At 46.5% G+C, this 14,329-nt stretch overlaps 1 protein-coding gene across 1 annotated transcript in view; it reads left to right on the top strand.

Moving 5' to 3' along the window:
* Nucleotides 1–14,329, top strand: part of TENM2 (teneurin transmembrane protein 2) — a 1,165,990-nt gene that overhangs the window by 950,194 nt on the left and 201,467 nt on the right. Inside the window, exon 9 of the mRNA XM_045284698.1 lies at nt 488–589. Within this exon, the coding sequence (XP_045140633.1) occupies nt 488–589 (102 nt within the window). The remainder of the gene's footprint in view (nt 1–487; nt 590–14,329) is intronic.

Here is a 14,329-nt window from a genome sequence, read left to right as displayed (position 1 = left end):
GGGGCTTAAGTGGAGAGGAAATGTTTTGAGAATGATGAGGGCAATAAATGTACAAATGCACTTTACACATTTGATGTGTGTATGGATTGTGATGAGTTGTATGAGCCCCTAATAAAATGATTTAAAAAAAAAAAAGAAAATGACTGAACCGTTTTAGTGTAAAAAAAAATGTTTTCCTAACATTCCAACACAGACGCCTTCACGTATTTGAGCCTAGACAGCTTTCAGGGTGGCTTCTGCCGAAGTCACAGCAATGCTAACCTGGCTTTCCTGCTTGAATTAATCAGGTAGAGAAGGGTGGCTGCTTCCACAACATCATCCAATTTGCTTTAGTCCCCCCTACTCCCTATTGCCTTTCATTGCTCTTGTGATGTTCTCTGTTGGCGTCCACTGGCCATGAAAAAGGGTGGATTGCCAATGGTGACACTACTGCTCTGGCAGGCAGCTGAGAAGAAGGCAGTCACTGTGTTTCTCCGTGGTTTTCCAGATTCGGTGCAGGACTGTCCACGCAACTGCCACGGGAATGGCGAGTGTGTCTCCGGGATGTGTCACTGCTTTCCAGGATTCCTAGGAGCAGACTGCGCGAAAGGTATTTGCTGGCACTTCCCTACTGTGGTTGGAAATCAGAGGGGCCATAATGGGACCAGAGGAGCCTTCCTAGCAAACCCCACCTGCTCGCAGGCCTGGCCCTTTGGAAATGAGTGCGCTTTGATATATGACAATTGGCTGATGGGCCTCTAGGAGCAGGGCAGTTATCCTTGGCATCAAGGTGTGCTGAGAAGAAAGATGTGCTGAAAATGAGATGACTGGGTTTCCTGTAAAAGCAGAAGTGAATTACCATCACCCCTTTCTTATAATCATTAGCTTCTATATAATGGAAGATTAAGCATCTCAGGGTTAGTAAATTTCATTCATTCTGGCCAGCTACTCTCTTAATCTAGGAAGCGCTATTTATCTTAGTGGAATCGATTTTAAATTGTATTATTAATTTATCTACACTGCTTTGCACAGAATGGCCGGGGCCCTGGGATAGTTGGGGGAAAGGTAGTATAAGAAAGAAAATGAAGCTCACAAGAACAGGGATTTAGGAGCGGCACACCTGCTTCACAGGAGGCTGTCATTGTGACCTTTATGTGCTTTTGACCCGATGCATACACACACAGGTGTGTGTGTAGATGAACATAATTAAATATAAAATTGAGATAAAATAATACTTATCTTTGCTATACCTTTTGCCATTCTGTTCCACATGTCATGCTGGTTATGATCCACCACGTGGAACCCCCATCCACTAATACCATGCGTCCCAGCAAGCAAGTCATGATAGGGAGGTTCCAGGCCTTTGCTCTGAAGTCAGACGATCCTAAATTCCAACCCCACCTCTGCTATCTCGTATCTCTGCGACCTGAGCAAGTGACTGAACATCTCAGGCCCTTGGTTTTCTCATCTGGAAAGTGGAGGTGTTCTCCATTAGACTCCGTGTGAGGGGGCTATGAGAGAGTACCAAAAGCCCTGAGAGAACACTGGGCACATGGAAAGCCCTCAAAGGGAGGGGCCCCTCATCTGAAATTTTATCTAAGCTCCATTCAAAGACTCTCCTGCTTTAAGAGGAGAGGAGGCAATTATGAGCAAACAACACAACAAGCTCACTGCAGTGGAGTCAACACTGACTCACAATACAATGGGACAGAGCAGGACAGCCCGTGTGAATTTCTGAGACTGTAACTCTTTATGGAAGTAGAAAGCCCCATCTTTCTCTCACAGAGGAGCTGGCAGTCTTGAACTGCTGACCTTGCAGATCCACTAGGTCACCAGGGATCCTCATGATGAACAAAGGTGCTCTGTAAATGCTACGAGAGCCACTTTCTTTTTCCCAACCTCGACACACTAGTTCAGGGGGTGGAAAATATGTCCTTTACTCAAAATGCTTCAAGGATTTGAGATTCCCAGCTTGATGAATGCTAGCTGTCTTACCCTTCTTTGGGCTTCTATCAGAAAATACCACACGTTAGATGGCTTAGCAGAACCAAAAAATATTGCCTCACACTCTGGAAGCTAGACATCCAAGCCAGGGTGTTGGCTGACTGGCATCCTTCTCGGGTCAGAGAGATACTGCCCCCTCCTCACCCCTCACTTCCAGGGAACACCATGTGTCCTTAGCTTCCAGCCACGGTGTCCCTGGCATCTCTCCTCCCCCTCCATCCTGGTGTGTCTCCCTGTGCTTTCTCACAAGAAGGATTGAATTAGAACCCACCCATGACCTCCAGCATGAGCGCACATTAACTGAATTGATAGCATCTCCAAAGACCCTCTCTCCAAACAAGGTCATGTGCACAGCTACCAGAGGACTTCAACATGTGTCTGGGGAGGACAATTCAATCCATTATACTGATTCATAGAGGAGTGAGACTTTATATTTGAAGGTGTGCGATGATCCTAAGCCCTAAATAACACCGTCTACCATCAGAGGTTTCTGGTACACCACACAGTGAACATTTGGGTGAGCTTGGAGGAGCTCAAGGGAACAAGAATGCAAAATGCCGCTGAGCTATTCCCATGACTTTCTGTCCAGCCATCACCTCCTCTGCCCAATGGTTTACCAACGCATCACGGAGCCAGGACTCTTACAAGCAGGCAGGAACCTGGCTCAGACTCTGCCCTTGCATGCAAGGAGTAAGGGGAGGGCGGCACACAGCATCCCAGGGCTAAGTACTTTCCGAGCCAGGGCTGTACAGGAAGGAAAACCTCACCCTCATTTGAATGGCCCTTTCTTGGGTAATCTAATTTTCCTGGGAGTGAAGGCATTAATGAGAGGAAGGACAGAGTAGTCCTTTTATATGTGGCTGCAAATGGGCTGAACGCTCGCCTCGCTGCCTGGACCACGAGCTGTAAGTGTGTATTAACACCGACACACATCAATGTATTATTAATCCTAAAAACCATGTGTGTCTGACTGCACATCCAGGGACTGGCCTTTCAGACCTAAGTACCCCGGCCATTTGAGAACTCTTTGCTCTCAATCCATTTGCAGACGAGCGCCCATTCTGCATGATGGATCTGTAATGGGGTGTGCATTTAGCTGCTTAAAAGGACTCTCGGTGTGTGTTTTACATTCGCCACCTGGGCTGTGGCTGGGCGCGCACTCCAGGTGTGCATTGGCCACAGCCTGTCATTGATTCTTGTGAAACAAATATTGAGTGGCCGTTCACAGCCGCTACTCCACCACGCCAGGAGCTGTTCCTGCTATCAGGCCTGCACTTGTTGTATATTTTACTGTAGCTGTTGATGCAAGCAGAGGACCAAGAACTGAAGCATTTACAGAATATAATTGCCTTTCCCTTGCTTCCCCATTGGCTGTTGGCCAAGTTGGCTTAAGAGGGGTACAAATCTGTGACTTCTTTGTCCTGCGACGGCTTCTCCCTTGGTGGTTCTGAAACGGCCACAGCCGATGCTACTCCTCTGGGAGGAACACTGTTGGGCGGACTGTCCAGTCACCTGCCATTCCTAGTGAGCCAAATCGCCCCAGGGCGTTTCCTGTGCTGCCATCTTTACGTCAGCAGATGGGTAGGCCTTTCTCCTGCAGAGCCACAGGGTGGGGTCGACCTAGCAGCCTTTCTGCGACCAAGATGCGTTGCTAGCCATACCAGCTTTCCTCTCATCTAACCTGTCCTTTGCCAGTGTTGAGCTTTCCTGTGCCACCTTCTTTATCCCCACCCCACCATGCGTTCATGAGTATTAGGATGTATTTAGCATAGTTCATGAAACCAGCTCATTATTTTTACATAGATAGGTTCGTGCGTAAAAGAGCTATGTCACACACACACACACACACACACACAATAGGAAAGGTAAAACTAGCATCAACTGCCTTCAGTAAAACTTGCCAGGTAGCTACATAAGCTGTGGGAGTCAACTTCAATTCAATGGGAGCCTTGTATACCGTGGAGCAGAGCATCGTTGGCCTGGTCCCGCGTCCTCCCTGCGACTCCCAGCGCAGGGAGTCTGCTGTTGTGATTGTTGTGCCATCTCACTGAGGGGCTCCCTCACCTGTGCTAAGCTTGCTTCACCAAACATAGTGTCCTCCTCAAGCCAATGACCCCTCCTGGTGATGTGTCCAAGCAAGCCAGCCGGATACTGTGCTGTTGTGCTTCATCGGCTTCTCGTTGCTTCATTTTCGGAAGGAGACCCCTGCTCCTACTCTGGACATGTGCCGAAACCTGTCTACCATATGTGGTACTTGAAATCTCTTCTAGCATAAACTCAAAAAACTCAAACTCCCTGCCATTGAGTCAATGCCAACTCATGGTGACCTTCTAGGTGGGGCAGAACTGGGCCTGTGAGTTTCTGCCACTGTAACTCTTTATAGGAGTTGACAGCCTGTCGTTTCCCCAGGGAGTAGCTGGTGGTTTCAGACCATGCCACCAGGGCTCATTCAGTCTATAGCAGGTGATAACAAGTCACAAGCAGGACACACTCACAGACCAGGGGTGGTAGAAAAGGTCATGCCACCTTTGAGCCCATTCAAGGCAAGCCAGCTTCCAACACATTCATTTTACATCCAGAATCTAGACAGTAGGCCTGAGCACTTACAATCCAGCATTGCTTTGAGAGAAGATCAAGGTTTGAACATCTCATCTCATAACTATTGGCTCCTGAAATTAATAAAATGCTCTAGCTGTCCCCATGGATGAAGAGAAATGCTAGCAGAAATAGGTGTAGAGGGTATATGAGGGGGCTTCAAAAATATTCATAGGAAAAGATGGAGTTAAGAGGTAATGGAACTTTCCCCCCAAATGTTTTTAAAGTCCTATCCTACTAGCCCTGCAAAACCAAGCCGAACTCACACCCATCAAGCCCGTTCTGAACCGTATCAGCCCTATAGGGAAGAGTAGAACTGCCCCTGAGGGTTACTTAGGTGATACATCTTGACAGAAGCAGAAAGCTTCATCTTTCTCCCTCAGGACAGCTAACAGGTATGGCAAGAAGTTCTGTGCATAACCCACAAAGCCACCATAGCATCTACTGCGATAGGGGGCAGATCTGATGCTAGCCCCTAACTCACTCATACTGTTGTAACCTGTGCTTCCAGTTGCTTTTGAAAGAACCTTGGAACGAGTTCATTCTGGCTCAACTTTGGAGAATTGGCATTCGCACGCCAGATATAGTGAGTCAGAAACTACATGATAACAAGATCTTAAGTGAATCTTTTAGATCCCTGTGTGAGTCTCACATATGCATAAGGGGTCTGGTTAAAATGTAGGTTCAGGGTCAGTGTATCTGGTGTGGAAATGCAAATTCTCAGCAAGGGGCCAAACAGCAATGAGCCCATTTGAAGTCCTATCTTAAATAACTATGAATAGTCTTTGAGTATTAAATGTGTACCAGGTATCATGTCGAGTCTATCCTAGAGGACCTTTTATCCATCCTCATATCATTAATGAAGTCAATTCTAACTTTGAAATCACTGTAGATTCACAGAAAAATTTCAAAAATAGTACATGGGATCAACTCAATGGCAGTGGGCTTGTTTGGTATTTTGTTGTTGGGACCTATAGCAACCCTCTGCGTAACAGAACTAACAACTGCTGGTCCTGTGTCATCCTCCCCATCATTCCTCTGCTTCCCCTCATCACTGCAGCCACTGTGTCAACCCATCTCTTCGAAGATCTTCCTCTCTTTCTCTGCCCCTCTACTTTCTCCAGCAAGATGTCCTTCTCCAGACTGGTCTCTCCTGTCCACATGTCTAACATATAGAGGAGGAAATCTCACCATCCTTTCTATAAGGAGTACTTTGGCCTTACTTCTTCCAACGAAGATTTGTTTGTCCTTTTGGCAATCCGTGATACTTTCAATATTCATCCCCAGCACCGAAATTCAAACGCACAGATTCTTCTTTGGTGTTCCTTATTCAATCTCCAGCTTTCACAGGCATATGGGGCAAGGGAAAAATAACATGGCTTCAGTCAGATGCGCCTTAGCCCTCAAGTAACATCTCTGGCTTTTCAACACTTTAAAGAACTCTTTACCCAAGGCAAAGTGCCATTTGCTCTCTTGACTGCTGCTTGCATGAGCATTGATTGTGGATCAAAGCAAGAAGAAATCCTTGACAACTTCAATGTTTTCTCCATTTATCATATGTTACCAATAGGTCATATCATGATAAAATAATGGGTTTGATATAGTTCAATTATTAAAATCTGGGATGAACATTCATGCAATGCTATTAACTAATTTACAGATTTTTGTTGTTTAGGTTTGCTCTTTTTTTCCTGGTTCTAGCCCATTGAGCCCAAAATAAAAACAAATGCACTGCCATTGAGTCTACTAGCACACAACAACCCAGTAGGGTGGAAGAGGACCGCCCTGGAGGGTTTCAGAGACTGTAAATGTTTCCCGGAGCAGACAGCCTCACCTTTCCTCTTGTGGAGTGATTTCTGGGTTTGAACTTCCAGCCATAGATTTACCAGCCAGATGCTGACCCCAGCATGCCTTTAGGACTCCTTTCTGTTGCATCGGCCTCCACCAATCCAGCGGTGCCTCATGGCTTCCCTTCGCTTCCTTTAGCATGACCCTTGAGATGAGTACTATTTGGGTATTTAGAGCAGATCACTCAGAGTAGCTTCACGTGGTGCCTTCTCCTGATTAGATGAAAGCTACACATTTCTAGCAAAGTACTGGACCCTCATTAGTGCATGATATCAAAGGTGTGCTTTAAATATAAGACAAGAAAGAAGTATGGACGTTGCACATGAGGGTGTGTGTGTGTGTGTGTGTGTGTGTGTGTGTTTGAATGAGTGCGTGAGCATGAGCGTGAGTGGGTGAGTGCGCCTATGTGTGTCTGAGGGGACCGTCTTCCCCCGCACAGATGGCAGAGAGGCGGAAGGCTCTACCCGCTGTGTCCTGTGCAATCTGTCAGTGGTCTTGGAACAACTGGAGTCTAAGAAGCTCCAAAGAGTTCGTGAGAAGGAACCTGGAGCAGACGGGATGAGGTAACCACATCAGCAAGTTTCGAGAGGAAAACAGCTGACCCTAAGCCTCCTGCTGCTCAGAGCAGTCAATCCATTTCCCGTCTGGGGTCTTTGATCATTTTCCATCTTTCTGGATCAAAACCCTTAGGAGGCCCGGAGCACAAGGTCCTCCCTCATCCCAAGTTTGCCCTCACCTCTGCCCCTTCATTGACAGAGGTACCTGGAGTGTCTTAAGGTCTGACAGGTTCTGCTCCTGCAGGCAACCCGCAGACTCAGGCCCTCCTGCCAGGGTAGAATTTGCCGTGTTAGCAAGTGGGACCCCCATCATATCCCAGAGACTGTCCAAGTGACGGAAATGCGGATTTACTCTCTTGACTTTCTGCCGTGCTGCCGCTGCCCTCTGACGCAAGGGTCAAGAAGCAGCAACTACTTCTGAAGAGCCCACCAGTCTGCAGCATCGGAAGACGACGCCCTGGCCGTGAACGGAGGAAGGACTCACAGACAATGGCTGAGCATGCGTTCTACAGCCCCCTCCAGGCTGGGATCCTGAGCAGCTCAAAAACCAGAGCAGCAAAAAATGGCCCCCGAACACTTTTCCCACATCAGTGGGAGGTCTGGTGCCCATATGAATCCTGAGCTGACTCCGAGCCCGCCACCTGGCGATTGGTCACTCGGAGAGTGGTGATGCTGGAGGCAGGACAAGCAGTATTGCAGACTCCGACAGCATCACCCACAGTGGACAGTGGAGCGTCCAAGCTAAGGCAGATTAGGACGAAAGACGTGGCATTCTGGTTCTAATTATTAGCCAGTGAAATGTCTAAGGTCACAGTAGGATTTTGTCCAGAATCCTGCTGGAAGGTGAGTTTTCTTGGTTACAAGTCAAGTAAGACACGGACACAAGCACACCAACAGTCATGACGGTGGCAGACGACTCAGCAAGATTCCACCCTGCTGTGCCTGGCTCACCATGACTGGTGAAGGCTCGGGCAGAGCTAGCAACCTGCATTGGGAACAGGAAGTCCCCATGTTCCCCACATCTCACTTACGCCCAATCCTTAGTTACAAACCAACCCCTGCAAAGCCTATTCTACTAAAAATGGGATCTGTATATGGTGGTTTGTGACAGCAAACAGGCATTACACTGTGCCATATATCAAGACACTATTATTACTGTATCCTATGTCAGAGATGTTGTAGTGTGTCCATTTTTATGCATAGAAAGGTACACTTTATATTACATACTAAGACACACATTTGGCTATCTGACATTCAATGTGAACCTCACCTGTAGCAACATACAAGCAAATTCAACTTAAAGACATATACAGCATAACTTGCTAAAAATATTGCCCACACTGCATTAAATATCAGAGATAACAATGAGGAGCAGAAGAGGCAAGGACCCCACTCCGGAAGAGCCTCCATCTAAGGGGTGCATGTGAAACACCAGTAGGACAAGTACCTCCCACCTCCAGAGGGCTGCGATGGAGACTTTGAATGCTATACGCGTGACTAAGAAGACGATCCGGATGTTTACGTGCAGTGAATTGTGAGCCGATGAGATTAGCCAATTAGTATCAACGAATGTGGAGGAAAGGCTCAGGAGAACACACCTAGTAAAGGAATGCCACTCCACCGTGTCGCTCCGTGGAGAAGGGCATTAATCACGCACCATAAAAATCAACCAGTCCTAAATCAGCGTGTGAGTAAAAATAACATTTCTTCCCCAGTAATTTGGACCACTTCCTTCGGATGCCTCCCCTCAGAAGTCTCGTTTTCATTGTGCTGATTATTCAAATTATTTTTAATTCTACTTTTTAAATATATGTATGATTCCTTTCTCATGGCTGGCTTTCTCAGCACCTTGATTCTATTGGTTGTGGGTGAGAAGTTTTTTACGTTATGATCCCCTTTTCTTTTAGATGAAGGCCTTACATTTGCCTCTGACGCTTCCCTGAGTTGTTTGAGAAGCATCTCTGCATTTACAAAGACATTCGAGGCTCCTAACCTCTCTGTTTTGACATTGACTCCTCAGGTGGCTTCTTGGGGCTGAGCTGGAGGTGCCAGCTTGCTGCAGAAACATCACACACCACAATCGTCGTGTTAGGGAGTGCATATTTAACATGAACACCCTGTGGGCACAGCAGGTTAAGTATCGGTTAACTGCTGATCACAAGGTTGGCAGTTCAATCCCATCAGTCATTCCCTGGGAGAAAGAGGAGGCTGGCTGCTCCCACAAAGATTTACAGTCTCAGAAACCCGATGGAGCAGTTCTCCTCTGCCCTGTGGGGTGACTGGGAGTCAGGTGTAACTAGAGAGCAGCAGGTCTGTTTCTTGGGTCTATTAGAAATGGCAGCTCCTGTTGCAATCACTCATCCAGCTGTCACTGGAGGCCCAGAAATGCCACAGCACAGAAACATGAAGTCCTCTCTAGTGGTTGCCCTCAGCGCCTACACAGTTTCTTCAGAGCCTTGAAAAAAGAGAATGGCAAGTTGGCCAGTCTCATGTGAACTGCCAAGGATGCCCACTGCCCAGCCCCTCATGGCGGACTTCTAGATCTAACCTCAGGCCATCATCATCATGTGAGTTTCCGGCAAGTGGACTCTGACTCACGGCAACCCCACCATGTCCACAGATGAAATGTCCACGCTGGCACCATGCTCACATCACCCAGTGCTCTAGTCCGTTACTATGCCACTGTGCATGCTGCATGCCTTCCCACCTGGGGCCTCAGCTTCTAGCACTCTATCCAAGCAGACACACCTGTGGTCCAGAGCGACCCAACAGCACAGAACAATAAAAACAGCTGTTCCTTAGAAGTGGAATCACACAGCCCTATCTGCCCTTTTGTTGTTGAATGATGCTATTATATAGATCATTTTTATTCTATTTTATAGATGAGGCAAAAGAGACACAGAACGGTTAAGGGACTTGCTTTTAGAACACTGAGTGAGTAGGTGGTATTGCTGGGATTCAAACCAGGTGACCCAACCATTCCACCAGCATAGACCCGGACTGGGACGAGAGGCATGAAGATTTGCTTTGGAGGCAGGTGATAAGGTGGCTACACACTAGGATTCAGTGTTTGAATCCAAGACAGTTGTTTTCTAGGTCGGGGCATTGGACCAAATTCCATTGGACTGAAGAGCCTGCTGGCTCTCATCCACTCTCCTCCCGAGCACCCCTCCATTTCCCAACTCCTGTTCCGTTGACCTCCAACCTTCTCTGCTACACTGCTTCTCTCCTTGCTCAGACCCATCACCTATTCCTGGTGGCACGCCTGACCACCAGCATGATGTCTGTCCTTTTCGCCTATTATGTCCAAAGGACATGAGAGGAAGTCTTGCCACCTTCACGTTTAAGGAGCAATCCTTCTTTCCAAAGTAGATTTTTTTCATTCTTCTGGATGTCCATGAGCTATTCAATATCCTTTGTTAACATTATAATTCAATTGCATTTGTTTTTCCCCGGTTTTCCTGTCCATCTGCCACGCAAATGTAAGGCGACCGAAGGCACCCAGGCCTGGGCCATGTGCACCTTAGTCCTCAGAGTGATATAGTGCTTCTTTAGCATGTTAGAGAGGCTGTTCGTAGTAGATTTGCCCCATGCAGTCATGTGGTTTCATCTCTTGGCTGCTGCTTTCATGAGCATCGATTGTGGATCCAAGCACAGTGACATCTCTGACAGCTTCAGGCTTTTCTCCCTGTATCAGGGTGTTAGCTATGGGTCCAGTTGTGATAGCTGTGTTTTCTTGACATTGAAGTGTAATCCACGGTGAAGACTGTAGTCCTTGATTTTCATCAGCCAGGGTTTCAAGTCCTTTTTGACGCCAGCAAGGACAGCGGTGTCATCTGCATGTTGCAGATGGGTAGTGAAGTGGTCCTCCAATCTCGATGCAGTGCTTATCTTCATACAGTCCAAATGTGAAGATTACTTGCTCAGCATATGGATTGACTTAGCACCATGAGATGCACACCTTTGCACATTTAAAGCCATGCAGGATTCCTTTGTTCTGTTCAAAGTATTGCCTCTTAGTCTCTATAGAAGTTCCACAGAAGCACAATGAAATGTTCTGGAATTTCCATGATTCTCAATGGTGTCCAGAGTTTTGCTGCAATCCACAAAATCAATGCCTTGGCATAGTCAATAATGTGCAGGTGAACATCTTTCTGGGATTCTCTGCTCTCTGCCGAGATGCATATGATGTCAGCAATGATGTCCTTCATTCTCGGACTTCTAATAGTTCCCTGTCAGGGTGCTGCTGCAACCGTTCTTGAATGATCATCAGCAAAATTGTTCTTGCATGTGATGATGTTGAGACAATAGACTAGATTTTTAGTCTTGAATCCATGTTTTTCTCACCAATCTTTTAGAAATGGAATCTTTCGGAGCCTGACTTTTCTCTCTATAAAATAGGAGTGATAGCTATTCTACCTGTTGTGAAGACTGAAAGGGAAAGGTGTACATTGTAGAGCAGTGCCTGACATGCATTAAATGCTCCATAAACGTTGTGGCTGTTGTTCAGGGCTGTCGGGTCAGTTCTGACCCATAGCGACCCCTGTGTGAGACCGAAAGAACACTGGCCCGTCCTGAGCGATCCTCACAACTTCTGTTACATCTGAGCCCATTGTTGCAGCCGCTGTGTCAATCCATCTCCTTGAAGGCCTTCCTCTTTCTGGCTGACCCTCTGCTTCATCAAGCCTGATGTCCTTCTCCATGATAACATAGCAGCAAAAGAATCTGGCACATACTGAGGATGAACTGCATACCAAGAAATGTGTTAAGAGAGTTGTACCTGGGCTATTTCATTTCACCTTCACAGACTACATTGGCATCACCCCACTTCACCGCTAAGAAAACCGAGGCTCAGAGAAAGCTAAAGCTCTTGTCCAGGGATGGCTTTAAAACCACAATTGACCTTTGAACAACACGGATTAGAACTGCAAGGGCCTATTTATACGTATTTCTTCTCCCTGCCTGTATTGGGGTAAACTCCCTTTCTGTATGGGTGTTTCAAGTATCTCCTTAAAATAAGGTGACCAGACGTCCCGCTTTTGGTGGGATAGTCCTGATTTTTAACAAATGTTCCTGCATCCAGCAGCGTTTTAAAAAGTCCCGATTTTTTGAAAGAATGCACGACAAGCTAGAGTATATGGTTTTCGACTGCCATGTGGCTATTTTGCCAGGATATGAGTTTTATCCATGGTGTCCCGCTTTACCAATGTTAAAATCTGGTCACCTTAGCTTAAAAAGCTGTGAGGCAATAACCAAGTCTTTAGGGGTTACTGGAGAGACTAGCTGCTCACATGGATATCATTAGCACCACATGGCATTTTAATTGATGAGTTGCAACACTTGAGCACACCACAATAGCAGCAGGGGGGGAAACAAACAAAAAAACAACAACACGTACTACCGGGTCCGCGCAGTTCAAGCCCATGTTGTTCAACTGTGGTCAACTGTGCTAGTCTCCACGGTTATCACACTTCAACCTACATCAGAATCACCTGGAGGACTTGTTAACACACAACTGACGGGACTCACCTGGGAGCTTATTAGAACTCCAAAGCCTCGGGCCCCACTGCAGACCTTCTGAGTCACAGCCTCAGTCTCGCAAGAGCCCCAGGTGATTGGAGTACACATTAAGCTCTGGGAAGAAGCTATTCCAAGTATCGCTGCCCTTGAGCCAGGGCTTTGAACCAGTTAATTCCAGTTCAACCACATGCGTTAGAAGCTACATTTCAAAAAGATCTCGAGATGATCTCTTATAATTACCTGGAAAACTAGTTAAACTTTAGATACAAATTCAGTACATCTGGCAGGAAAATGCAAATTCTCTGTGGGAAGGGGCAGCAGACTGGGATGAACCAGTTCAAAGCCCTGCTTTAAAATGGAGGTCAGTTACAAATCTGCCTAGACCAGAGCATGTACATGGGTACAGATAAGAGCTGGAAACACAGGGAATCCAGGACAGATAAACCCCTCAGGACCAATATCAAGAGTAGTAATACCAGAAGGGGGAGGGGAAGGTGGGAGGAGAAAGGGGGAACCAATCACAATAATCTATATATAACCCTTCCCAGGGGGATGGACAACAGAAAAGTAGGTGAAGGGAGACATTGGTCAGTGTAAGACATGAAATAATAATAATCTATAAATTATCGAAGCTTCATGAGAGAGGGAGAGGAAAAAATGAGGTGCTGATACCAAGGGCTCAAATACAAAGAAAATGTTTTGAAAATGATGATGTCAACAAATGTACATATGTGCTTGACACAATGTCTGTATGTATGTATGTATTGTGAGAAGAGATGTATGAGACCCCAATAAATTGATGTAAAGAAATTAATTAAATGGGGGTAAGCATTCTGGAATACCAACCCCAGAGTATTTTAACAGAATGGGGTGAGATGCAGCATGCAAAGTGTGATGTCTGTCTCACAGTAACAAGTCAGGGGGGAAAATGTAGCTGTCATTGAGTTTTCAAGATTAACTCATTTGTTTTATGTAAGATCATTTTGTTAGGGGGCTCTTACAACTCTTGTTACAATCCATACATCAATTGCATCCAACATATTAGTACATATAGTCCATCATTCTTTTCTAGACATTTACTTTCCATTGAGCCCTTGGGATCAGCTCCGCTCCCCCCCGCAACCCTCATGGCCCCTTGATAGATTATAGATTGTTAATTATTTTCAGATCTCACACCAACCACTGTCTCCCTTTCCCTCTGGTTTCTATTGATCTACCCCCTGGATGGGGGTATGTGGTTATGTGCCATTCATTGTGATTGGTACCCCACTCCCTCCCCACTGTTCCCCCCCTTCCCTGTACCCTTTTGGTATCTCTTTTCCCATTCCTGTTCCTGAGTTCCATGTGTCATGAGCTTTATCTCTTACCTAGACCTATGTACATGCTCCTATCTAGTCCAGAGTGGGAAGCAGAACCGGGGTCATGATAGTGGGGGTGATGAGGCCTCAAGGGATCAGAGATATATTTTGTGATCCATTGGTGCTCTACTGCACCCTGATTGACTCATCCTCTCTCTGTGGCCCCTCTGTAGGGGGATGTTCCATTGGCCACAGATGGGCTTTGAGGCTCTGCTCCAACCCCTCCCCCCTCCATTCTCACCAATGCAATTTTGTTTGTTTATTGTTTGATGTGAATCTTCTGATGCCCATTGCTCAGTCTCGATGACACCTCATGATCACACCAGCTAGTGTGCTTCTTCCTTGTGGGCTTAATGTTTCACTGTTGGATGGCCGCTTGTTTAACTTCAAGCCTTTAAGACCCCAAACACTGTATGTTTTAATAGCCAGGCTTATGCACCCATTTTTGTCTTCAGTGAGGGGTGGGGG

The sequence above is a fragment of the Echinops telfairi genome, unplaced genomic scaffold (genome assembly GCF_000313985.2).
Source record: "Echinops telfairi isolate 266 unplaced genomic scaffold, ASM31398v2 ScPeMD7_7469;HRSCAF=8507_0, whole genome shotgun sequence".
Taxonomy (NCBI): Eukaryota; Metazoa; Chordata; class Mammalia; order Afrosoricida; family Tenrecidae; genus Echinops; species Echinops telfairi.
Note: the sequence above shows the minus strand (reverse complement) of the source record. Positions and strands in the feature narration are given on the sequence as shown.